At 49.3% G+C, this 24,416-nt stretch overlaps 3 protein-coding genes across 3 annotated transcripts; 2 read left to right on the top strand and 1 right to left on the bottom strand.

Moving 5' to 3' along the window:
• Positions 1 to 1,440: 1,440 nt before the first annotated feature.
• Positions 1,441 to 2,059, bottom strand: LOC138355279 (sericin-2-like). The gene is made up of 2 exons (XM_069310144.1): positions 2,037 to 2,059; positions 1,441 to 1,906 (listed from the first exon to the last, which is right to left on the bottom strand). Exons 1-2 carry the CDS (start codon positions 2,057 to 2,059, stop codon positions 1,441 to 1,443), a joined length of 489 nt encoding a protein of 162 aa, XP_069166245.1.
• Positions 2,060 to 2,156: 97 nt separating this feature from the next.
• LOC138355277 (mucin-19-like) lies at positions 2,157 to 8,895 on the top strand. Its single transcript, XM_069310143.1, has 3 exons — positions 2,157 to 2,222; positions 4,452 to 6,350; positions 6,622 to 8,895. Exons 1-3 carry the CDS (start codon positions 2,157 to 2,159, stop codon positions 8,893 to 8,895), a joined length of 4,239 nt encoding a protein of 1,412 aa, XP_069166244.1.
• Positions 8,896 to 9,616: 721 nt separating this feature from the next.
• Positions 9,617 to 10,657, top strand: LOC138355276 (uncharacterized). Its single transcript, XM_069310142.1, has one exon. The coding sequence runs from the start codon at positions 9,617 to 9,619 to the stop codon at positions 10,655 to 10,657; it is 1,041 nt and encodes a 346-aa protein (XP_069166243.1).
• Positions 10,658 to 24,416: the final 13,759 nt, after the last annotated feature.

The raw sequence follows: 24,416 nt of genomic DNA, 5'->3' as shown, positions 1-24,416 counted from the left end.
TTTAAGAAAATATCAGAGGGTATTAAATATGAAATTAGGTACGTTATGAGATTACGATTTCCATCATGTGTGACGCGGGGTCTGGCCGGACGCTGGGCCACAGAAAACGGGAGCGCCACCCCATGCGATCGAAGGTGCCGCCTCCTGCAGCACCTACAGCCAGGTCCCCGCCTATACCTCGCCCGCGCTCTTATGGGCTCCCGCCCTTGTATTTACCCACATTGTATACACTTAACAGTTCCTTAAATGATTTCCTCGAACGCCCTCGCGTTGGTAGTGAACAGCAGCGGGTATTGGTGCCCCCAGAAGCAGCTGTCACCTTTGTGAAAAGGCTATAGTGTTGTGAGTGTCCAGAGCGATGCGTAGTTTCAAACTCCGGGGCAAGCGAACTAGTGTTGGAGTGAACGGGTTTTTGACGCTGAAGACGACATTTATTATTGTTTTTTTAATTTTATACGTATATACAGTTTAGCGTTAATAACCTACAGATATGATAAGGGTCCAGGACTGACCGAAATGTTGTCACTTTCCTGTGATATGTGTGAGGGCAGGGATATTGACTGTGAGGCGTTACTGTGACTTGTTCTCTGCACTTCGTCAACTGTTTACTAAAAACCCGGAAGTGCGTGGAGGGAGTACGAATGTGTGAGTTTCCTAGAAGGTATATTTGAGCGGTCAGGTAAATATTTTGGTGGCCAGATTGCAGGTAGGGAGTGATGGTCACCTTCACAGATAGTGATACAGTGGGTGACCTGAACTTCCTACACCCACAAGTGGGTGTGTGTGTGTGTGAGTGCAGACCCGCCCACACTCATGCAGCAAGTGTGTGTGGGGGGGGGGGGGGAGGCAGCGGTAAGACGTAATTGCTTAATCTTTCTCCTATTGTGTGTTCATCTGCATCTCTGCCTCACTCCCAGGATATTTGCTGACTGTTGAGGTGGTGACGAGTCGTCGTGGTGATGTGGGGGAGGAAGAGTATTGGTGTGGTCAAGGATGAGTGTGAGGATGGAGGATGAGTATGAGGACGGCGGGTGAGTGTGAGGATGGAGGGTAAGTGACTAGGACTGGAGGCATTCCACTTAAGGTAGTGATGAGGGTGATGCTGACCAACCAGCGGGCTGCCAAGTTTATCTCCACTGCTCTCCTGCGCGCGCGCGCGCGTGTGTGTGTGTAGCTGTGCTTGTGGGGGTTGAGCTCTGGCTCTTTGGTCCCGCCTCTCAACTGTCAATCAACTGGTGTATAGGTTCCTGAGCCTACTGGGCTCTATCATATTGACGTTTGAAACTGTTTATGCAGTCTGCCTCCGTGTGTGTGTGTACGTGTGTGTGTGTCCCGTGGCACTCCTTCCCACAGGTATAGATCTCTGTCCGCTCATTGCTCTCTGTTGCTGCTGTGAGGGGGAGAGGGAGGGGGGGGAGAGAAGAGTGGGGGTAAGGGTTCCTACTGTAGCACTGCTGCTGTAACACTGCTGCTGTAACACTGCTGCTGTACCGCTGCTGCTGTAGCACTGCTGCTGTAACACTGCTGCTGTAACACTGCTGCTGTAACACTGCTGCTGTAACGCTGCTGCTGTAGCCCTGTTGCTGTAACCCTGCTGCTGTAGCCCTGCTGCTGTAGCCCTGCTGCTGTAGCACTGCTGCTGTAGCACTGCTGCTGTAGCCCTGCTGCTGTAGCACTGCTGCTGTAACACTGCTGCTGTAACGCTGCTGCTGTAGCACTGCTGCTGTAACACTGCTGCTGTAACGCTGCTGCTGTAACGCTGCTGCTGTAGCCCTGTTGCTGTAACCCTGCTGCTGTAGCCCTGCTGCTGTAGCCCTGCTGCTGTAGCCCTGCTGCTGTAACACTGCTGCTGTAGCCCTGCTGCTGTAAGCCCTGCTGCTGTAGCCCTGCTGCTGCAACACTGCTGCTGTAACACTGCTATTCGGCTCCTGCCGGAGCCCCTGATGCTGCTCTTACGACTGAGTCTCCGTCTCTCTCATTTTCTCTGCTTACTTCTGAATCAGGTGATCCTTGATTGTGGCTTGTATAGGCCATACCTGTCAGTATCCTCGGCACTCATCACTTGATTGTAACCTGTTTCTTGCCTCTCAATAGTCCTCGAGTTTCACCCATTTCTTGCAAGCAACCCACAGCCATAGGATTACGAACGTGGAAGAATGCCCTCAGAAGAGGCACGTATCCTGTGTGTAGGAGCATCTGCTTGCACGCCAGACGCCCCCAGGGTGCGTCCTTCCCCCTGGCCGTCAGGAGCCCCTGCCAGTTGACCTGACAACTTGAGAGGCCGTGGACCGGGATCCCAGGATTTAGAGGTGAGTGTTCCTTGTGAGAGTTCGCGTGTACCAGCTGTTGGTGGGAGCAACGGTTGCTGGGAGTGACCTCCTTAAGACGTGTTCGAATTCAATGCGTTATAGGAGTGATCCGGTCATTATCACGGGGTACACTGTCTTTGGGTACACTATCTTCGGGTACACTATCTTCGGGTACACTACCCTGGGGATACACTATCGAGGAGGGAGCATCTTGAGGTCCACGGGAGACATCTCCCGTCACGCAGGGTGCAGTCGCGCCTCCACAGATCTCCAGTATCATCTATTGATACTGGTAATGGCTCAAAAGGGCCACCACTTACGGGCTATTCATGCCCGTGCCACCTTTTGGGTGGCTTAATCTTCATCAATCATCAATCATCTTGAGGTTGTCTTGAGATGATTTCGGGGCTTAGCGTTCCCGCGGCCCGGTCCTCGACCAAGCCTACTTTTTGTTACACATCCCCCAGGAAGCAGCCCGTAGCAGCTATCTAACTCCCAGATACCTATTTACTGCTAGGTAACAGGGACATCAAGGTGAAAGAAACATTTTGCCCATTTGTCTCCGCCTCCACCGGGGATCGAACCCGGAACCTCAGGACTACCAATCCGAAGCGCTGTCTAGTCAGATGTTAGGCGCATGAAGACACACTTAAAAACAATATCAGATGAATAGGAGAATGCCTTCCTGAAGCCGCAAAGTATTAGGCTAGGAAAGCTTCCCTCACCCCCCCCCCCCCAACCCGTCACTGTGGACACTAGGAGCCCCAGCGGACACAAAACACTCCTAGCAATCCTTGGCTTCATTCACGCTAACTGAAGCCTAATTTAACACGGGTAGAACAGAAATGATTGGGCACGTTTCTTTTCACCTAATGCCTCTGTTTACCTGGCAGTAAATAGGCAACTGGTAGATCAGTAATTCGACCGTGGGGGGGGGGGCTTCGATACAAGCCTTAATATATACACACATGCTTCCTGTCCCTGACAAAACTAATTATATGATGCAGAGGTTTATTATTCACAGCACTAGACAATCACCAGCTGGTAAGGTGGGGCCCAAGAGCCAGAGCTCGACGCTGCAACCACATTTAGGTGAAGACACTCCAAGTCACGAACGCTTAACAAACAAAACTCATTGTGAGGTTAAGAGTGTGGAATGCGCCGGTGGGGGGGGGGAGAAGTGAGGAGAATGGCAGGAATGGAGGAGGGAGGGCAGAAAGTGAGGGGAAGGAAGGGCAGGAAGTGAGGGAGGGAAGGGCCCAGGAAGCCAGATAAGGCCCGTGGCACACCCGGGCCCCAGGCGACCCCTTTTCTCCCCTTAGGTAATGCACTAACTGAGAGGGAGCGAGGGGTATGTGGGGAGGAAAGGAGAATGTAGAGGGGGAAGACGGGAATGTTGAGACTGAGGGAAGAGAGGGAAGCAAGCGTCTCACCCGCTTCAAGGCAACTTTTTTTGTTTGATAAAGCTATGTTTTAAGAGTCCTTACCTAACAAAACTTGCAGTACCCTGCTTACGACCAGGTCCACAGCTGTCACTTACGACCAGGTCCACAGCTGTCACTTACGACCAGGTCCACAACCGTCACTTACGACCAGGTCCACAACAGTCACTTACGACCAGGTCCACAGCCGACACTTACGACCAGGTCCACAGCCGTCACTTACGACCAGGTCCACAGCCGTCACTTACGACCAGGTCCACAGCCGTCACTTACGACCAGGTCCACAGCCGTCACTTACGACCAGGTCCACAACCGTCACTTACGACCAGGTCCACAACCGTCACTTACGACCAGGTCCACAACCGTCACTTACGACCAGGTCCACAACCGTCACTTACGACCAGGTCCACAGCCGTCACTTACGACCAGGTCCACAACCGTCACTTACGACCAGGTCCACAGCCGTCACTTACGACCATGTCCACAGCCGTCACTTACGACCAGGTCCACAACCGTCACTTACGACCAGGTCCACAGCCGTCACTTACGACCAGGTCCACAACCGTCACTTACGACCAGGTCCACAGCTGTCACTTACGACCAGGTCCACAGCCGTCACTTACGACCAGGTCCACAGCCATTACTCTTGGGGTGGCGTATGTGGAAAGACTCGCGTACACTTTGTTATTTACCTCACAAGACAACACAAGGCTTCCAGTGGAGGAGGCAGTGGGCACAGAGCTCCATTGTGGCAAGAATAGGCATCTTGCTCTGGTTCACAGGCACCTGGGTCCACAGACATCTGCAGGGTTCACAGGTACCTGGGTCCACAGGCATCTGCAGGGTTCACAGGCACCTGGGTCCACAGGCATCTGCAGGGTTCACAGGCATCTGCAGGGTTCACAGGCATCTGCAGGGTTCACAGGCATCTGCAGGGTTCACAGGCATCTGCAGGGTTCACAGGTACCTGGATTCACAGGCATCTGCAGGGTTCACAGGCATCTGGGTTCACAGGCATCTGCAGGGTTCACAGGCATCTGGGTTCACAGGCATCTGCAGGGTTCACAGGCACCTGGATTCACAGGCATCTGCAGGGTTCACAGGCATCTGCAGGGTTCACAGGCATCTGGGTTCACAGGCATCTGCAGGGTTCACAGGCACCTGCAGGGTTCACAGGCATCTGGATTCACAGGCACCTGGATTCACAGGCATCTGGGTTCACAGGCATCTGCAGGGTTCACAGGCATCTGCAGGGTTCACAGGCATCTGGATTCACAGGCACCTGCAGGGTTCACAGGCACCTGGGTTCATAGGCACTTGCAGGGTTCACAGGCACCTGCAGGGTTCACAGGCACCTGGATTCACAGGCACCTGCAGGGGGTCACAGGCACCTGCAGGGGGTCACAGGCACCTGCAGGGGGTCACAGGCACCTGCAGGGTTCACAGGCACCTGCAGGGGGTCACAGGCACCTGGATTCACAGGCACCTGCAGGGGGTCACAGGCACCTGCAGGGGGTCACAGGCACCTGCAGGGGGTCACAGGCATCTGCAGGGTTCACAGGCACCTGCAGGGTTCACAGGCACCTGCAGGGTTCATAGGCACCTGCAGGGTTCACAGGCACCTGCAGGGTTCACAGGCACCTGCAGGGTTCACAGGCACCTGCAGGGTTCACAGGCATCTGCAGGGTTCACAGGCATCTGCAGGGTTCACAGGCACCTGCAGGGTTCACAGGCACCTGCAGGGTTCACAGGCATCTGCAGGGTTCACAGGCACCTGCAGGGTTCACAGGCACCTGCAGGGGGTCACAGGCACCTGCAGGGTTCACAGGCATCTGCAGGGTTCACAGGCATCTGCAGGGTTCACAGGCACCTGCAGGGTTCACAGGCATCTGCAGGGTTCACAGGCATCTGCAGGGTTCACAGGCACCTGCAGGGTTCACAGGCACCTGCAGGGTTCACAGGCATCTGCAGGGTTCACAGGCACCTGCAGGGTTCACAGGCACCTGCAGGGTTCACAGGCACCTGCAGGGTTCACAGGCATCTGCAGGGTTCACAGGCACCTGCAGGGTTCACAGGCATCTGCAGGGTTCACAGGCACCTGCAGGGTTCACAGGCACCTGCAGGGTTCACAGGCACCTGCAGGGTTCACAGGCATCTGCAGGGTTCACAGGCACCTGCAGGGTTCATAGGCACCTGCAGGGTTCACAGGCACCTGCAGGGTTCACAGGCACCTGCAGGGTTCACAGGCACCTGCAGGGTTCACAGGCACCTGCAGGGTTCACAGGCATCTGCAGGGTTCACAGGCACCTGCAGGGTTCACAGGCACCTGCAGGGTTCACAGGCACCTGCAGGGTTCACAGGCACCTGCAGGGTTCACAGGCACCTGCAGGGTTCACAGGCATCTGCAGGGTTCACAGGCACCTGCAGGGTTCACAGGCACCTGCAGGGTTCACAGGCATCTGCAGGGTTCACAGGCACCTGCAGGGTTCACAGGCACCTGCAGGGTTCACAGGCATCTGCAGGGTTCACAGGCACCTGCAGGGTTCATAGGCACCTGCAGGGTTCACAGGCACCTGCAGGGTTCACAGGCACCTGCAGGGTTCACAGGCACCTGCAGGGTTGACAGGCACCTGCAGGGTTCACAGGCACCTGCAGGGTTCACAGGCACCTGCAGGGTTCGCAGGCACCTGCAGGGTTCACAGGCACCTGCAGGGTTCACAGGCATCTGGGTTCACAGGCACCTGGATTCACAGGCACCTGCAGGGGGTCACAGGCACCTGCAGGGGGTCACAGGCACCTGCAGGGGGTCACAGGCATCTGCAGGGTTCACAGGCACCTGCAGGGTTCACAGGCACCTGCAGGGTTCATAGGCACCTGCAGGGTTCACAGGCACCTGCAGGGTTCACAGGCACCTGCAGGGTTCACAGGCACCTGCAGGGTTCACAGGCATCTGCAGGGTTCACAGGCATCTGCAGGGTTCACAGGCACCTGCAGGGTTCACAGGCACCTGCAGGGTTCACAGGCACCTGCAGGGTTCACAGGCACCTGCAGGGTTCACAGGCACCTGCAGGGTTCACAGGCACTTGCAGGGTTCACAGGCACCTGCAGGGTTCACAGGCACCTGCAGGGTTCACAGGCACCTGCAGGGGGTCACAGGCATCTGCAGGGTTCACAGGCACCTGCAGGGTTCACAGGCACCTGCAGGGTTCACAGGCACCTGCAGGGTTCACAGGCACCTGCAGGGTTCACAGGCACCTGCAGGGTTCACAGGCACCTGCAGGGTTCACAGGCACCTGCAGGGGGTCACAGGCATCTGCAGGATTCACAGGCATCTGCAGGGTTCACAGGCATCTGCAGGGTTCACAGGCACCTGCAGGGTTCACAGGCACCTGCAGGGTTCACAGGCACCTGCAGGGTTCACAGGCACCTGCAGGGTTCATAGGCATCTGCAGGGTTCACAGGCACCTGCAGGGTTCACAGGCACCTGCAGGGTTCACAGGCACCTGCAGGGTTCACAGGCACTTGCAGGGTTCACAGGCACCTGCAGGGGGTCACAGGCACCTGCAGGGGGTCACAGGCACCTGCAGGGGGTCACAGGCACCTGCAGGGTTCACAGGCACCTGCAGGGGGTCACAGGCACCTGCAGGGGGTCACAGGCACCTGCAGGGGGTCACAGGCACCTGCAGGGGGTCACAGGCATCTGCAGGGTTCACAGGCACTTGCAGGGTTCACAGGCACCTGCAGGGTTCACAGGCATCTGCAGGGTTCACAGGCACTTGCAGGGTTCACAGGCACCTGCAGGGTTCACAGGCACCTGCAGGGTTCACAGGCACTTGCAGGGTTCACAGGCACCTGCAGGGTTCACAGGCACCTGCAGGGGGTCACAGGCACCTGCAGGGTTCACAGGCACCTGCAGGGTTCACAGGCACCTGCAGGGGGTCACAGGCACCTGCAGGGGGTCACAGGCACCTGCAGGGTTCACAGGCACCTGCAGGGTTCACAGGCACCTGCAGGGTTCACAGGCACCTGCAGGGTTCACAGGCACCTGCAGGGTTCACAGGCACCTGCAGGGGGTCACAGGCACTTGCAGGGTTCACAGGCACTTGCAGGGTTCACAGGCACCTGTAGGGTTCACAGGCACCTGCAGGGTTCACAGGCACCTGCAGGGTTCACAGGCACCTGCAGGGTTCACAGGCACCTGCAGGGTTCACAGGCACCTGCAGGGGGTCACAGGCATCTGCAGGGTTCACAGGCACCTGCAGGGTTCACAGGCACCTGCAGGGTTCACAGGCACCTGCAGGGTTCACAGTCACCTGCAGGGGGTCACAGGCACTTGCAGGGTTCACAGGCACTTGCAGGGTTCACAGGCACCTGCAGGGTTCACAGGCACCTGCAGGGTTCACAGGCACCTGCAGGGTTCACAGGCACCTGCAGGGTTCACAGGCACCTGCAGGGTTCACAGGCATCTGCAGGGTTCACAGGCACCTGCAGGGTTCACAGGCACCTGCAGGGTTCACAGGCACTTGCAGGGTTCACAGGCACCTGCAGGGTTCACAGGCACCTGCAGGGTTCACAGGCACCTGCAGGGTTCACAGGCACCTGCAGGGTTCACAGGCACCTGCAGGGTTCACAGGCACTTGCAGGGTTCACAGGCACTTGCAGGGTTCACAGGCACCTGCAGGGTTCACAGGCACCTGCAGGGTTCACAGGCACCTGCAGGGGTCACAGGCACCTGCAGGGGTCACAGGCACCTGCAGGGTTCACAGGCACTTGCAGGGTTCACAGGCACCTGCAGGGTTCACAGGCACTTGCAGGGTTCACAGGCACCTGCAGGGTTCACAGGCACCTGCAGGGGGTCACAGGCACCTGCAGGGTTCACAGGCACCTGCAGGGTTCACAGGCACCTGCAGGGTTCACAGGCACCTGCAGGGTTCACAGGCACCTGCAGGGTTCACAGGCACCTGCAGGGTTCACAGGCACCTGCAGGGTTCACAGGCACCTGCAGGGTTCACAGGCACCTGCAGGGGGTCACAGGCACCTGCAGGGTTCACAGGCACCTGCAGGGGGTCACAGGCACCTGCAGGGTTCACAGGCACCTGCAGGGGGTCACAGGCACCTGCAGGGGGTCACAGGCACCTGCATAGTTCACGCTATCAACCGATCTACTAAACTTTCTTTCGTATACGACAGAAGAGTTTTTCTTCCCTTCACCGAGTAACAACTTGCATCTCGGGAGTGCCGGGACTATTGCCATGCAATATTAATGTTGCTAGGAAAGCAGCGTGTTGGACTGGAGACATCTCCCGTCACGCAGGGTGCAGTCGCACCTCCACAGATCTCCAGTATCATCTATTGATACTGGTAATGGCTCAAAAGGGCCACCACTTACGGGCTATTCATGCCCGTGCCACCTTTTGGGTGGCTTAATCTTCATCAATCAATCAATCAGCGTGTTGGCAGACGTGGCATGTTCCCAGTCCGGAGTGTGTGGAGTCTCGCTGTCCTCCACACTGCGTGTTGGGTTTGTACATTTAGACTTGGAAGGACTGTAGAAGCAGGGGATGAAAGGGGTTAGAAGGATACAGGAAATCCTGAATAAGGATTGGGATATAAAGTGGAGATGAGAAAGTACAGGGTAATGGCCCAACCAATTATTTTTTTGTGATTTTGATAATGTGATATAAGGTGATCTGTAGTGTGCACTTTTGTTAATATTGAGTTCTTCACACACTTTTGTATCATTCTTTGTGTGGCCGCCGAATCTTTTGTGTAGCTTGATCACTTGTTCACTTACTGATATTTTAAGCCTTGCTGGTTGGTCTTCCTCCTCTGTGTGTGTCTTTGTATTAATTACCTCCTGTCACCATGGTAACTGTGGGGTTTGTGACCAGTCTTCCCATCACCATGGTAACTGTGGGGTTTGTGACCAGTCTTCCCATCACCATGGTAACTATGAGGTTTGTGATCAGTCTTCCCATCACCATGGTAACTGTGGGGTTTGTGATCAGTCTTCCCATCACCATGGTAACTGTGGGGTTTGTGACCTGTCTTCCCATCACCATGGTAACTGTGGGGTTTGTGATCAGTCTTCCCATCACCATGGTAACTGTGGGGTTTGTGATCAGTCTCCCCATCACCATGGTAACTGTGGGGTTTGTGACCTGTCTTCCCATCACCATGGTAACTGTGGGGTTTGTGACCTGTCTTCCCATCACCATGGTAACTGTGGGGTTTGTGACCTGTCTTCCCATCACCATGGTAACTGTGGGGTTTGTGATCAGTCTTCCCATCACCATGGTAACTGTGGGGTTTGTGACCTGTCTTCCCATCACCATGGTAACTGTGGGGTTTGTGACCAGTCTTCCCATCACCATGGTAACTGTGGGGTTTGTGACCAGTCTTCCCATCACCATGGTAACTGTGGGGTTTGTGATCAGTCTTCCCATCACCATGGTAACTGTGGGGTTTGTGACCTGTCTTCCCATCACCATGGTAACTATGGGGTTTGTGACCAGTCTTCCCATCACCATGGTAACTGTGGGGTTTGTGACCAGTCTTCCCATCACCATGGTAACTGTGGGGTTTGTGACCAGTCTTCCCATCACAATGGTAACTATGGGGTTTGTGACCAGTCTTCCCATCACCATGGTAACTGTGGGGTTTGTGACCAGTCTTCCCATCACAATGGTAACTATGGGGTTTGTGATCAGTCTTCCCATCACCATGGTAACTGTGGGGTTTGTGACCAGTCTTCCCATCACCATGGTAACTGTGGGGTTTGTGACCAGTCTTCCCATCACCATGGTAACTGTGGGGTTTGTGATCAGTCTTCCCATCACCATGGTAACTGTGGGGTTTGTGATCAGTCTCCCCATCACCATGGTAACTATGGGGTTATCATGGTGACCAGTGTTCCCATCACCATGGTAACTATGGGGTTACCATGGTGACCAGTGTTCACATCACCATGGCTACCTTTAACATGGCGACCCAGGGCGGACAGCCGCGCAATGATTCCCACCCAAAAATAGACAGTTCGGCGACTTTCCGATGCTGTAGATTTTAAGCAGCTTAGAGAGTAATCTGATTAGTTGCATGGCATTGACAGGACAGTGTGTGACTGTATTTACTATTTGTGTCTGCAGAATCGAGCTATTAGCTCTTGGACCCCGCCTTCTTAACCAATCTATTTTTCCCTCTATTATATCTACTACATATATGTCTCTAACACACGCACCCACACACACCCAGGGAGCTGCCTGTAGCAGCTGTCTAACTCCCAGGTACCTATTTACTGCTAGGTGAACAGGGGCATCAGGGGTGAAATAAACTCTGCCCATTTGTTTCCACCTCCACCGGGGATAAAACCTGGGCCATTAGGACTCGGGCCCATCCTTTCATGATTGATAAAGATTAAGCCACCCAAGAGGTGGCACGGGCATGAATAGCCCGTAAATCCTTTCATGTTTTGATGTACGGTCGGCCGAGCGGACAGCACGCTGGACTTGTGATCCTGTGGTCCTGGGTTCGATCCCAGGCGCCGGCGAGAAACAATGGGCAGAGTTTCTTTCACCCTATGCCCCTGTTACCTAGCAGTAAAATAGGTACCTGGGTGTTAGTCAGCTGTCACGGGCTGCTTCCTGGGGGTGGAGGCCTGGTCGAGGACCGGGCCGCGGGGACACTAAAAAAAAAGCCCCGAAATCATCTCAAGATGACCTCAAGATAACCTTTGCATCACATAATCCATTAGTGACAAGTGTCAGTCCGCCTCCTGTGGGATCCACTTCCTCGCTGGTTCTTCACAGTGTTGCAGCCCTTACTGAGGCCCTATCATTTCCCCCGCTTGTTTCTACTTGTACCTTCTGCATTGCTCCGTATTAGAGCAATGTTCTGAAGCTACTGCTCCAAATTCCGTAGTCTACCCTCACTCTCTTGTACCCATTCATTGCCTGCCCCTCCCATACTCGCTAATCCATCCTCCACTAATCTGATCCCTCCATCCGAATTAATGCTTCCTGCGCCTAACTCCTTGTCTAGCATTGTACACATGGTTTCCCATTCTCTTCTCAGCTTCCTGATTTCCCCCTGAATATAGTCCTTGAGCACCTGTTTTTGTCTCTCAATCTCATCCTGAATTTATTGACATCTCTCCTTTAATTTTAAGGATTAAATCCTCCATCCAATCTCTCCTCCTCTCGACACATTTCCCTGTCACTTTCTCTATATACCTTTCTATAATCTCTATATATAAACCTCTATAAACTTTTATAAATCTAAAATAACTTTCTGTGTGTGTACTCACCTAGCTGATACTTTATATATATATAATATATATATATATTATATATATATATATATATATATATATATATATATATATATATATATATATATATATATATATATATATATATATATATATTCCAATGTGTATTTTACCGTGCAATGTTCTGGGTTGACACTGAGTAAGATTAGAGGCAGTTTATAAAGGCCAGCCAAGCAGGAATGGTAGTCGTGTTGATCAACTGGGAACCCTTCCCCCTCTCACCTGGTGCCTCCCCGCCCCACCCTACACCACGCCGCCTCTCACCACGCCACCCCTCACCACGCCGCCCCTCACCACGCCACGCCACGCCGCCCCTCGCCACCCCGCGCCAGTCGTACACTATATATACTTCTATAAAAGGAGATTGCATATGTTGGATACAATCGTATTTCTTTGGGTAAGCACAATAGGTCGCGTATGTTAGATGCTGTCTAAGATTTCTATAGTAGGAGTGATGAAGCTTTATATATATATATATATATATATATATATATATATATATATATATATATATATATATATATATATATATATATATATATATATGTTGTACCTAGTAGCCAGAACGTACTCGGCCTACTATGCAAGGCCCGATTTGCCTAGTAAGCCAAGTTTTCCTGAAATAATATATTTTCTCTAATATTTTTCTTACGAAATGATAAAGCTACCCATTTCATTATGTATGAGGTCAATTTCTTTTTTATTGGAGTTAAAATTAACGTAGATATATGACCGAACCTAACCAACCCTACCTAACCTAACCTAACCTATCTTTATAGGTTAGGTTAGGTTAGGTAGCCGAAAAAGTTAAGTTAGGTTAGGTTAGGTAGGTTAGGTAGTCGAAAAACAATTAGTTCATGAAAACTTGGCTTATTAGGCAAATCGGGCCTTCCATAGTAGGCTGAGAAGTGCGTTCTGGCTACTAGGTACGACATTATATATATATATATATATATATATATATATATATATATATATATATATATATATATATATATATATATAATCACACACACACAACGGATAACACTGTAGACGTGGGATACCTGGATTGTTTCTAGCGCAGGTTAGACATAAATACAAGTGAGTTTGGGTGATTATAAATAGGAGCTGCCTCGTCTACACTAAAAAGGCCTTTTGTAGTGTCATTTATTCTTGTGTTCTTTTATCTATGTGAACATATTCTCACGTGAGAGGAAATGGTGACGATTCGGGTTATATTTCAAAGCTGAATTTTATTCTCTTGAAATTGTAACATTTGTGAATATATTTATTCAGTTCTCTGAAATTGCCTCCCAATGAAAGTCAATGATTGATGGTAGAATAAAGGATTCTGGATGGAAACTGGAGGCGTAGATGGGTTACAAGGATATTAGATGAAGGGGAATAGGGCAAAGATGATGACAAATGTAGTGAAGGAGAGGAAGAGGCACAGGCGAAGATAATTACGAAACGCAGCCTTAAAGTATAGTGCAAGACACAAGGGGTCAAGAGTCATTTCATCAAACAAGTGACCATTTCTAAGGCGGTATCCTAGAACTAACTTCCGACCTGTTTGGTGAATATTCACACACGCACGCGCGCGCACGCACGCACGCACGCACACACACACACACACACACACACACACACACACACACACACACACACACACACACACACACACACACACACACACTCACACACTCAGGTGAGTAAAGTCAAAACACTCAGGTCAGTAGAGTTAATACACTCAGGTCAGTAGAGTCAACACACTCAGGTCAGTGGTCAACACACTCACGTGAATCTGTTTACGTAGAACTAAAGCAAGAGCAGATAAGTAGTACTCGAGCCTCCAGTAAGTGTGAAGTCTGTATGAAGGCGATGGGTCACAATAACGTGGCTAAAGTATGTTGACCAGACCACACACTAGAAGGTGAAGCGACGACGACGTTTCGGTTCGTCCTGGACCATTCTCAAGTCGAGAATGGTCCAGAACTGACCCAAACGTCGTCGTCCCTTCACCTTCTAGTGTGTGGTCTGGTCAACAAGTCTATATGAAGCTGACAGGTCACAAGCAGTGTGTGAGACTACAGCATCAGTCTGATAGATCATGATCTAACAAGGTCATTCGCCTCACATCACTAGATGACATTAAACTGCATTTGTTTATACGAAACTAGGATATAGCCGCTCCTCGGGGCGTCTGGTATAGCAGCCTGCTCTACCATAGTGACCTAACCAACGCAGGTAACGCATGGTAGCCTACCCTACCATGGGGGAGGTGGAGAAGCGAGTGAGGGGAGAGATGGAGGTTGTACCGGAGGGGGCTGGCTGTGGCCTGGCAGTTGCGTGTTGGCCGTGGTGCGGGCAGGAGGTACACGCGATCTGTACTTTCTTCCCTTCGATTTGTGCAACTTGTGCCCCCGGAGGGCTAGATTATTGAGCAGCGCCACTCATCCCGTGAGAGAACGTCCCGCCATGACAGCTTGTACAACACTCCCAGTGGGGAAAAAAACTAGCTGGGTCCCGTCACTTGTACCTAGACACAGCTGGAACTCAACTGTATCGAGTGAACTGACTGTCAAACAAGCAACTAATATCTTATAACCACTCAAGCTTACGTTATCCTGTTCGTGCAAAAAGTAAAGGGGAATGGGAACCTTTTAAGAACAATATAAATATATATATTTGACAGAAAGTGCTTTCCTAACTCAAACAACATGAGGGTTATTACACAACACTTGTTTCTAGCGTCTCTTAGATGTACACACTCTCTGAGGTAGTGGTCCAGACCGTGTCCTTCCCTCGGGGAGCATATTCTGCTACTTGGTTCCTGAGCTAAGTGGCAGAATATGGAGAGTTCCTCCATCCCGACTCTCCATGGCTACTTGTATCTATGACTAGGGTCATAGATACATAGTCAATAGGGTCATAGTCAATATATGGTCGTGAGGAGGGGAATATATGATCGTGAGGAAGGGAACATATGGTCGTGGGGAGGGGGAATATATGGTCATGAGGAGGGGAATATATGGTCGTGGGGAGGGGGGATATACACAGATGTTCTGCAAGAAGCACACCGGCAGGGCATTGTTTACTGTGACGTCACACCCCCATGCAGACCCCATCCAGTGGAAGCTTTCCAATAGGATCTAAAACCTGTACCCGTCTTGAATACTATTACGTCATAATGATGCCCCCCCCCCTCCTCTCCCTCGTCCACACCCCATATATAAAACACACAATTGTATCTTATTTTCGTTAGGTTAGGATAGGTTGGGTTGGGATAAATTAGGATACGTTGGAATGGGTTGGATTTGTTTAAATAGCGATGATGTAGAGGGGGAAGATAATTTTCTCAGGCCTTGGACCCTACTCAAGTGAATTTGTGAGTCCTAGAGTAATTATGTGAAATTACGAGCACATGATTATGTAATAATGATGTAATTGTGTAATAATATTACTGTAATAAATATATTTGACTTTGATGAGAGCCTCGACGTATTATGAACAAGTGCATTGTTGGCCTTGTTAATAATGATGATGGAGGTGTCGGTTTCATCTTGTGCGTTGTTGATGTCTTCTGTTGCTTGACGGCAGCTGTGTTCCCCTTGACAGGACAGGCAACGCAGAGGAGAAGATAGGCAAGAAGGGAGAGTTTCCCTAGGAATGTATCACAGGAAAGACTAATATGGTACACCACACCACAGGGAAGACATATACAGTGTGGAGGTGCTGTACCGGTATGCTGTATGGAGCACTGTCGTATTCAACCCCTCCACGACGTGCCGTGTCCAACCCCCGGCTAACTGTCGTGTCCATCTCCCCGACGACCACTAATACACATCTGGTAGTAATCCCTTTGCCAGCTGTAACTTCAAGGACATAAGATCGTCTCTTTGTTGGTGGAAGGTCTCTCTTTATCCTGGGCTGTCACCCTTATGGCTCGTATGATGGCTCTATTAAGAACTCATTTTTTTGTTACTGAATACCAGCTTGGGGGTTGTGGCCTCTGTAGCCAGGCTCTCGTGGTCTTCACGCTGGTGATGGGTTGGTCTGCTCATTTGGGTCTCCACTCCCTTTAAAAGAAGGGTTCACGCCCGAAGTCAAAGAGCGGGTTCACGCCCGAAGTCAAAGAGCGGGTTCACGCCCGAAGTCAAAGAGCGGGTTCACGCCCGAAGTCGAAGAGCGGGTTTACGCCCGAAGTCGAAGAGCGGGTTCATGCCTGAGGTCGAAGAGCGGGTTCGCGCCCAAACAAGGGGTAACTACTCTGGTTAAGTGTTGCTGTCCACGTAGTCCCTCTCATCATTACTAGACACCCAGTTCGAACGTGTAGTATTGGAGGCCCCAAGATCAGACGATCAGGTTGTTGAAGATGGTCTTGCCGATACATTCAGTATGCCCCCAAGAGGACCATTTGCCCTGACCAAGCCAGGTGCTGATGAGAACGAATCGACGATGGGGGTCATAATTCCCACTTACTGTGGCTGTTGGAAACTTGTGTTAGTTTCTCTCCATAATTCGATGTATATTCTGTTGATTTACTTAAAGCTTTCAACTTGATAGCGAACTCCCATTTACTACGGCCATTGATAATCAATATGATAGTGAAAATATTTATTTAGGGATAAGTATATATGTACAAAGTGAGTTAAAAGCAGAATGTTGGATTTCTAGCTAGTATATACTAAGCGTAAAGCCACTAATCTGCACCAGTTACAGCCCCGCTCTTGTGCCAGGTAAGTCCACTACGGGCTCACCATAGCCCGTGCTGCTTGGAACGATTTGTTCCCAGTAGCTGAATCTGAAACAACAACAGTGATGCATTTGTTGCATTGCGCTCTCTATCCTTTATATTCCTTTTCCCCAGGTCTTGTATTTGGTGGCTCCATTCTGCGAGAGTTGCCTGCGTCTTACAACCTGTACTCATTGTCTGCTATTTTCCCTACGAAAGAAAATGACGTTTGTCGCTGTTTAACATCATGTTTTTCGTTTTTTTCCCGAGAGGTGATGAGGGAGGAATGGAGAAGGCGAGGCGAAGGAGGGAGGGTGAAAGGGAGCAAGGCGAGGGAGGGAGGAAGGGTTGTAGGGAGCAAGGCGAGGGAGAGAGGGAGGGAGGTAGGGAGCAAGGCGAGGAAGCGAGGGAGGTAGGGAGGGAGGGAAGGGATATGAGAGGAGGTTGGCGGATGTGTCGTTGCTGTTGATCAGGTCGACGGTCCCTACACCAACTCTGGCTATCATAAGTGGACGTCACTCATATTCACTTTGCTCTCAACCATTAACGTCTTAACCAGATGCAGCAGAGAGAGGGAGAGAGAGAGAGAGAGAGAGAGCAAAAATAGTTTGGTGTTGTGTCTAAGGGAATGATAAATAAGTGTAGGTGATTATATATATATATATATATATATATATATATATATATATATATATATATATATATTTTTTTTTTGAGATATATACAAGAATTGTTACATTCTTGTACAGCCACTAGTACGCGTAGCGTTTCGGGCAGGTCCCTGGAATACGATCCCCTGCCGCGAAGAATCGTTTTTTCATCCAAGTACACATTTTACTGTTGCGTTAAACAGAGGCTACAGTTAAGGAATTGCGCCCAGTAAATCCTCCCCGGCCAGGATACGAACTCATGACATAGCGCTCGCGGAACGCCAGGCGAGTGTCTTACCACTACACCACGGAGACTGTATATTATATAATATAATATAATATAGTCTCGTGATGCAGCAATATTAACAGAAGCAACTTCTGAAACAATGGATAGATAGATAGAATTTAGCGGGGTTAAACAAAAGCAAAATTGTATTTGGAGGCGGAGAGGCTCGTTTTAAAATGTATTGTTGTGGGTCTGGGTGTGCAGGGAAAGTGTAGGCTCTGGTTCTCGGGGCACGCGTTAGGGCATAGGCCTATTTTCAGTAGAGTAGTAGTTGGAAAGAGTGAGGTGAGGGTGGGAAGGAAGAACCCATCCCTCTGCCCCACTCCCCCTCCTATTTTTGCCTTCATGGTTGAGGTGAGTACGTCTAAATGGCAGCGAAATGGGAGAGGAAGTTTGTGTGGAGGAGGGGGAGGAGTAGTATGTGTGGGCGGCAGGTGTGGGTAGGTTTGTTTGTGTGGAAGGGGTGGTCGAGGCGTGTGTGTATGTATGTGTTTACTCGACTAGTTATAATTGTGGAGGTTTGAGCTCTGGCTCTTTGGTCCCGCGTCTATACTGGTGTACAGATTCCTGAGCCTACTGGGCTCTATCATATCTACATTTGAAACTGTGTATGGAGAGTGTCTCAATTTCGCGAGCCGCTACCATTCTCTAGTACGACGATTTTTGGCCGTTAGGTAGAGTATACGTCACAGTGCGACGCTCTACCAGGAGGACGCGTTGCACCAAACATACACATTGGGATCCCAACACTTGTATGAGTGAATACAGACGCAGGTGTTTGAGAAGAGTTGGTGAGGGAGGGAGGGAGAGGGGGGGGGTAAGGGTTGGAGAGAGAGAGTGAGAGAGAGAGAGAGAGAGAGAGAGAGAGAGAGAGAGAGAGAGCAAGAGCGGGAAAGGGATAACAGGAGCTGGGCAGGTGATGAAACATGTATAGCGATGTAGCATGGTACAGCAGTACACTAATGGTCGTGTGTCCTGACACAGGTATAAAATGCCATTACCTTTGAGACCAAGTTGTTGATTGTGCGCCAGGGAGATACATGTTGCATAGTGGCCACGTATCATGATGGAGGTGATTTTGATTTGTTGATAGTTTATTGTGCGCCTCATACCCATCCTGTGAGCGGTAGCGCAAAAAGCATTACAGAGGGCACAAAAGGTCTTTATCAGACCTCATCTTAGATTATTACATAAACAATTTCATCTATCCTTCACACCTTATAGTTACAATGTCAGCTAGTTACAGAGAAAGTGCTATTTCAAGATCTATATATTTACAGTAAGTCATTATACATTAATGGTAGGTCTTATCGCTAATACATAATAGTTTGACCAATGGAGATATTACAGAGTCATAGGGGAGCTTCTCTTTATTATTAGTCTTCACAATACACTACTTGTTTCTTCATCTCATATGTCGTTTGTCTACTGGAAGCGAAATATGGATACAGTGCAAGGATTTCAGGTAATTTATCCATGGTGATAAGATAGGTTGCCATATCATACAGAGTGAGCTTAGATTTATCTCTAAATGGCTCAGTTTTACTACAATCTAAGATATAGTGTTCGAGTGTGTGTCCCTGTCTTTGTCCACACACTTTACACTTTACTTCATCTAGATCACTATACAAGCCGAACTGCTAGAGATACTTGTAGCCAAGTCTTATACGAGCTGTGACAACATCTGTTAGTCTACTGACTTTGTTACTTGCCCCATACACATGTTTTACTTCACACATTTCATTGTGATAAACAATTGACCTGCTAGTTCCAGTTTGCACAGTTCTACTTTCTTCAAATCCATCCAGGAGTTCTCGTCTAATGACACTTTTAAGGGACCTATTTGATAACTCAAGATTCCGTTCAATACTGTCTTTATTTACTGCAACCTTAGCAAGGGCGTCAACTTTGTCATGTTCCTGCATGCCAATGTGAGAAGGAATCCACATTTTTATATTTACCCTCTTGCTAAGTATGCTTATATATCTACGTCAAGCTTCCAAGACAAGCACGTTATTACTTGATTGCAAACTGTTTATTGCTCGTAGTGAGGAAAGGGAGTCTGAAATAATTAAATAAATAAATAATAAATAAATGTTTATTCAGGTAAAGTACATACATACAAGAGGTTATACAAAAATTGATAGATTTATAGATAGAGCTAGTACATACAATGTCTAAAGCCACTATTACGCAAAGCGTTTCAGGCAGGCTGTCTGCTTCAGTGTTGTCAATAATTTCGAGTGCTACCAGTATTGCTACCAACTCGGCTTGCATTGTGGATGCCCAGTTACTAATTCGGATATTCCTTTGAATTGTGCTGCCATCGGGCTGATGAGCAATAGTGTAGAGTGTAGCAGAGTGGAGGACACACTGGGGGCTCTCCCCCCGCCTGGTCACCCACAATCCTCACTGTTGAGTGTATGATTGTGGAAAGTGTATACAATACACACTCACGACATGCATGGAGCGGGACGAGAGAAGGGAGGATTGATAGGGAGAGGGAGAAGAGAGGGAGAGGATAGAAAGAAAGGTTAAGAGAGCAAGACACAAGTATTACATCACACCAGAGAGAGAACTCTACGTCTCAATTTATCTTAATATATCCTCGTGGGGCGAATTTGCTAGCCACTACTCGTGACTTCACAAGCCTCCATAAAGACAGTTTGTATCAACCCAAGCTACCGAGCCGTTATTGGCTGCTGGAAGTTAGTTTAGTTCATTTATTATGCACCCCATACCCATCTTGTGGGCGGTAGTGGAAAGGGTTACAGTCACATAATGGGCTCAGGGACTGAACCCCACAATTCATTAAGCTAAGCAAGTTACAATCTTGATGAGCTAGTTACAAAATTCAATATAAGTCATCACATCAACAATGGGTTCGATATCGACCTCAAGTACAGGTTCTAAATTAAGCAACTGGGCTGCTGGAATACTCTGGAAATGCTACATTAACGAATTCTCGTTTTTACATTTTTACCTCAAATCCCTAACTTCATTTATTGGGGACTCTTATAAAATGAATAGTACCAAATTCTACTATCTAATTGCTTAGTACGTCAATATTTGTACTATGGTGCACATAGTTACAAAAACTACTATAATGGAGCCGGTCGGCCGAGCGGACAGTACGCTGGACTTGTGATCCTGTGGTCCTGGGTTCGATCCCAGGTACCGGCGAGAAACATTGGGCAGAGTTTCTTTCACCCTATGCCCCTGTTACCTAGCAGTAAAATAGGTACCTGGGTGTTAGTCAGCTGTCACGGGCTGCTTCCTATGGGTGGAGGCCTGGTCGAGGACCGGGCCGCGGGGACACTAAAAAGCCCCGAAATCATCTCAAGATAACCTCAAGATGGGTTGAAATCCAACATGTTTTTATAGAATGCTACAAACTGTATTTTCACGTTTATATAAAGTGTTAACGGTTATTCTCGTCGTAGTTACAGAGCCTTTCGCCGGCGTTACAGGTTCACAGAGAGGCAATATGAACCCGGATCAGACGCTGTAGGAGGAGGAGGAGGAGGAGGTGTCTTTTTTTATTATTATTATTTTCTACCACTGACGTGGCCACACATTTACAATGCTAACCAGCATATATACATTTTCTTCTGTCCTCCACGGACAGGGTTAGAGAAGGTGTCTTGGGTGAGCAGCGCGCGGCTGCTGACGGGATAGGCATATAGTAGTTGTGTAAACTACCTCAAGAGCTGTGAAGCAGTGTAAACACTACCTCAAGAGCTGTGAAGCAGTGTAAACACTACCTCAAGAGCTGTGAAGCAGTGTAAACACTACCTCAAGAGCTGTGAAGCAGTGTAAACACAACCTCAAGAGCTGTGAAGCAGTGTAAACACTACCTCAAGAGCTGTGAAGCAGTGTAAACACTACCTCAAGAGCTGTGAAGCAGTGTAAACACTACCTCAAGAGCTGTGAAGCAGTGTAAACACTACCTCAAGAGCTGTGAAGCAGTGTAAACACTACCTCAAGAGCTGTGAAGCAGTGTAAACACTACCTCAAGAGCTGTGAAGCAGTGTAAACACTACCTCAAGAGCTGTGAAGCAGTGTAAACACTACCTCAAGAGCTGTGAAGCAGTGTAAACACAACCTCAAGAGCTGTGAAGCAGTGTAAACACTACCTCAAGAGCTGTGAAGCAGTGTAAACACTACCTCGCCGACACAAACTTCCTAAGCTGTATTTGTAATAAACTTGACGAACTTCCTCAGCTGTGCATGCAATACACTTGTCTCCGATTGAATTCGTACTGAGAAAGTTACATAATGTTGAAACTGTTGCTGGTGAAGGACATCCTCCTCGTTAGGCAACCGGTAATGAGTCTTTGATGAGTGAGGGAGTTGGTTCACCGTGGTGCTCCAGCTGATGCTCCATCACGTAGTCTAAGGCTCCTGCTGATGCATTAAGTAGCCTCGAACTCCGACTGATGCATCACGTAGCCTAAGACTCCAGCCAATGCATCACGTAGCCAAAGGCTCCAGCTGATTCATCACGTAGCCAAAGGCTCCAACTGATGTATCACGTAGTCTAAGGCTCCAACTGATGCATCACGTAGCCTAAGGCTCCAACTGATGCATCACGTAGCCTAAGGCTCCAGCTAATGCATCACGTAGCCTAAGGCTCCAGCTAATGCATCACGTAGCCTAAGGCTCCAACTGATGCATCACGTAGCCTAAGGCTCCAACTGATGCATCACGTAGCCTAAGGCTCCAGCTAATGCATCACGTAGCCTAAGGCTCCAGCTAATGCATCACGTAGCCTAAGGCTCCAACTGATGCATCACGTAGCCTAAGGCTCCAGCTAATGCATCACGTAGCCTAAGGCTCCAACTGATGCATCACGTAGCCTAAGGCTCCAGCTAATGCATCACGTAGTCTAAGGCTCCAGCTGATGCATCACGTAGCCTCGTGTTCGTTGCTGATATCTCCTGCCCGTTTGGAAACATTCTCAACGTCCTCATTTTGTTCTGGAGGTAATTATGCAGTTTGATGTTGAAGGTAAGTGCGTGAAGCGACGTAGCACAGTGGTGAGGCAGATGGGTAGACTGAGGCAAGTGTGTTGGTTGAGGGGAAGTGGCGAGGACTTCCGACCAATCATCTTTCTTCTCATCCTCTCGTTACCATGGTAAACCAGAGCACGAGGGAAGACCTCGCGGGGTTCCACACCCTCCCCTCGCGCCATATTCCCGTCTCCACATCACCATTACCTCACCTGCGCCGCTCTCTCTCTCTTTTTTCCAACCCTCAAGAAACTACAGATGCAAAAAAATTTCCTGCAAGAGCGGTATTGTGTTCATCAGTTTCTCTGGAGGTCCTCAAGAGTTGCTAACCCTTTTAACATGTGCAAGGAACTTCATTTTTTTCCCATATATATATTTAGGTAAATCCACATTCATGCAGTTACCGTAGACTATATGTCAGGCTACATAGCTCGTTCGATGCTATTTTTTGTTTAATTAACACATTTAGGTACATCTGCATTCATACAGCTACCCTAGACTATATGAAGAGGAGTCAGGCCGTAACTGGATGGGTGACCGCGCGGACAGCCTTTCTAAAGCTAGAATGACCTTAATAAACCTAACAGACGTTTTGCCCTCGACATTGGTATAACTGTATTCCAGTACATCGAAAAATTTGCAAAGTTATCGGCATGGGAGGGAGGTAATGATTATTGCTTTAGTTACCCATGCAAGGATTTTGGTTTTCTATAACTAACGGTTCCTGTTTTTATTGCATAGGAAAACGATTGTAACTTGATCGCTAACTATCTTGAATTTACCTGAGGACCCCTGAGTCCGATGGCCACCATCTACATTTACCTGAGGTTCATCATGCTTAGTGGCCTCTACGGGGTCAGGAAGGTGGCGACTTGTCATAGACGATTCCATTGGACTATTACTTTATGGGTAAAGAAAGGCATCTCCTGTTGTGTACGCTACATTGTAGCTTTTTAAGCTTGTGTTGCCCCTTGCGTGAATTACATTTGACTTTTTATATAAGTAATCTGAATTAATGTCTAATAATTTATTCAGTATCTTAAAGGTCTCAATAAGACTAGCCATGTGATGTGTGTACGCTTGTTTACAATGAAGTTTGATTAGAAAGCTCTGACTAGGAAGGTCCCCGTGGCGTAGTGGTAAGACAGTCGCCTGGCGTTTCGCAAACGCTTCGGCTTGGGTTCGAATCCTGGCCGGGGGAGGATTGGCCGGGAGGCCAATCTTCTGTTCTCCCAGCAGTGAAAGGGTACCTGGTTGTTAAACGATTCAGCGAGGAAAATTAGGATTAAGGACCTGCCCGATGTACTTGCTGGTGGCTTTACAAGAATGTATGATTAGAAAGGTCTCATCAACGTTTCAGTATGAATCACACCGTTGTGTAGAAGCCAACTAGGCCATTTTTTTTATTGAAAATAGCAGTAAGGTAAACGTTTATATGTAAGACGGGAAGAGCTTATTGGTAGAAAATCAGTCTCCGTGGTGTAGTGGTAAGACACTCGCCTGGCGTTCCGCGAGCGCTATGTCATGGGTTCGTATCCTGGCCGGGGAGGATTTACTGGGCGCAATTCCTTAACTGTAGCCTCTGTTTAACGCAGCAGTAAAATGTGTACTTGGATGAAAAAACGATTCTTCGCGGCAGGGGATCGTATTCCAGGGACCTGCCCGAAACGCTAC

Source organism: Procambarus clarkii, chromosome 66 (assembly GCF_040958095.1).
Source record: "Procambarus clarkii isolate CNS0578487 chromosome 66, FALCON_Pclarkii_2.0, whole genome shotgun sequence".
NCBI lineage: Eukaryota > Metazoa > Arthropoda > Malacostraca > Decapoda > Cambaridae > Procambarus > Procambarus clarkii.
The sequence above is the reverse complement of the archived record's forward strand: the minus strand, read 5'-3'. Positions and strand labels throughout refer to the sequence as shown.

Coding starts and splice junctions, on each gene's coding strand:
- LOC138355279 (XM_069310144.1), bottom strand. CDS start 2,059: ATGAGTGCCGAGGATACTGACAG. Junction 1,907..2,036: donor AGTGCCGAGGATACTGACAG/GTATGGCCTATA, acceptor GCAGTGTTACAG/CAGCAGTGTTGCAGCAGCAG.
- LOC138355277 (XM_069310143.1), top strand. CDS start 2,157: ATGCCCTCAGAAGAGGCACGTATCCTGTGTGTAGGAGCATCTGCTTGC. Junction 2,223..4,451: donor GCACGCCAGACGCCCCCAGG/GTGCGTCCTTCC, acceptor TTACCTCACAAG/ACAACACAAGGCTTCCAGTG. Junction 6,351..6,621: donor GGTTCACAGGCACCTGCAGG/GTTCACAGGCAC, acceptor CAGGGTTCATAG/GCACCTGCAGGGTTCACAGG.
- LOC138355276 (XM_069310142.1), top strand. CDS start 9,617: ATGGTAACTGTGGGGTTTGTGACCAGTCTTCCCATCACCATGGTAACT.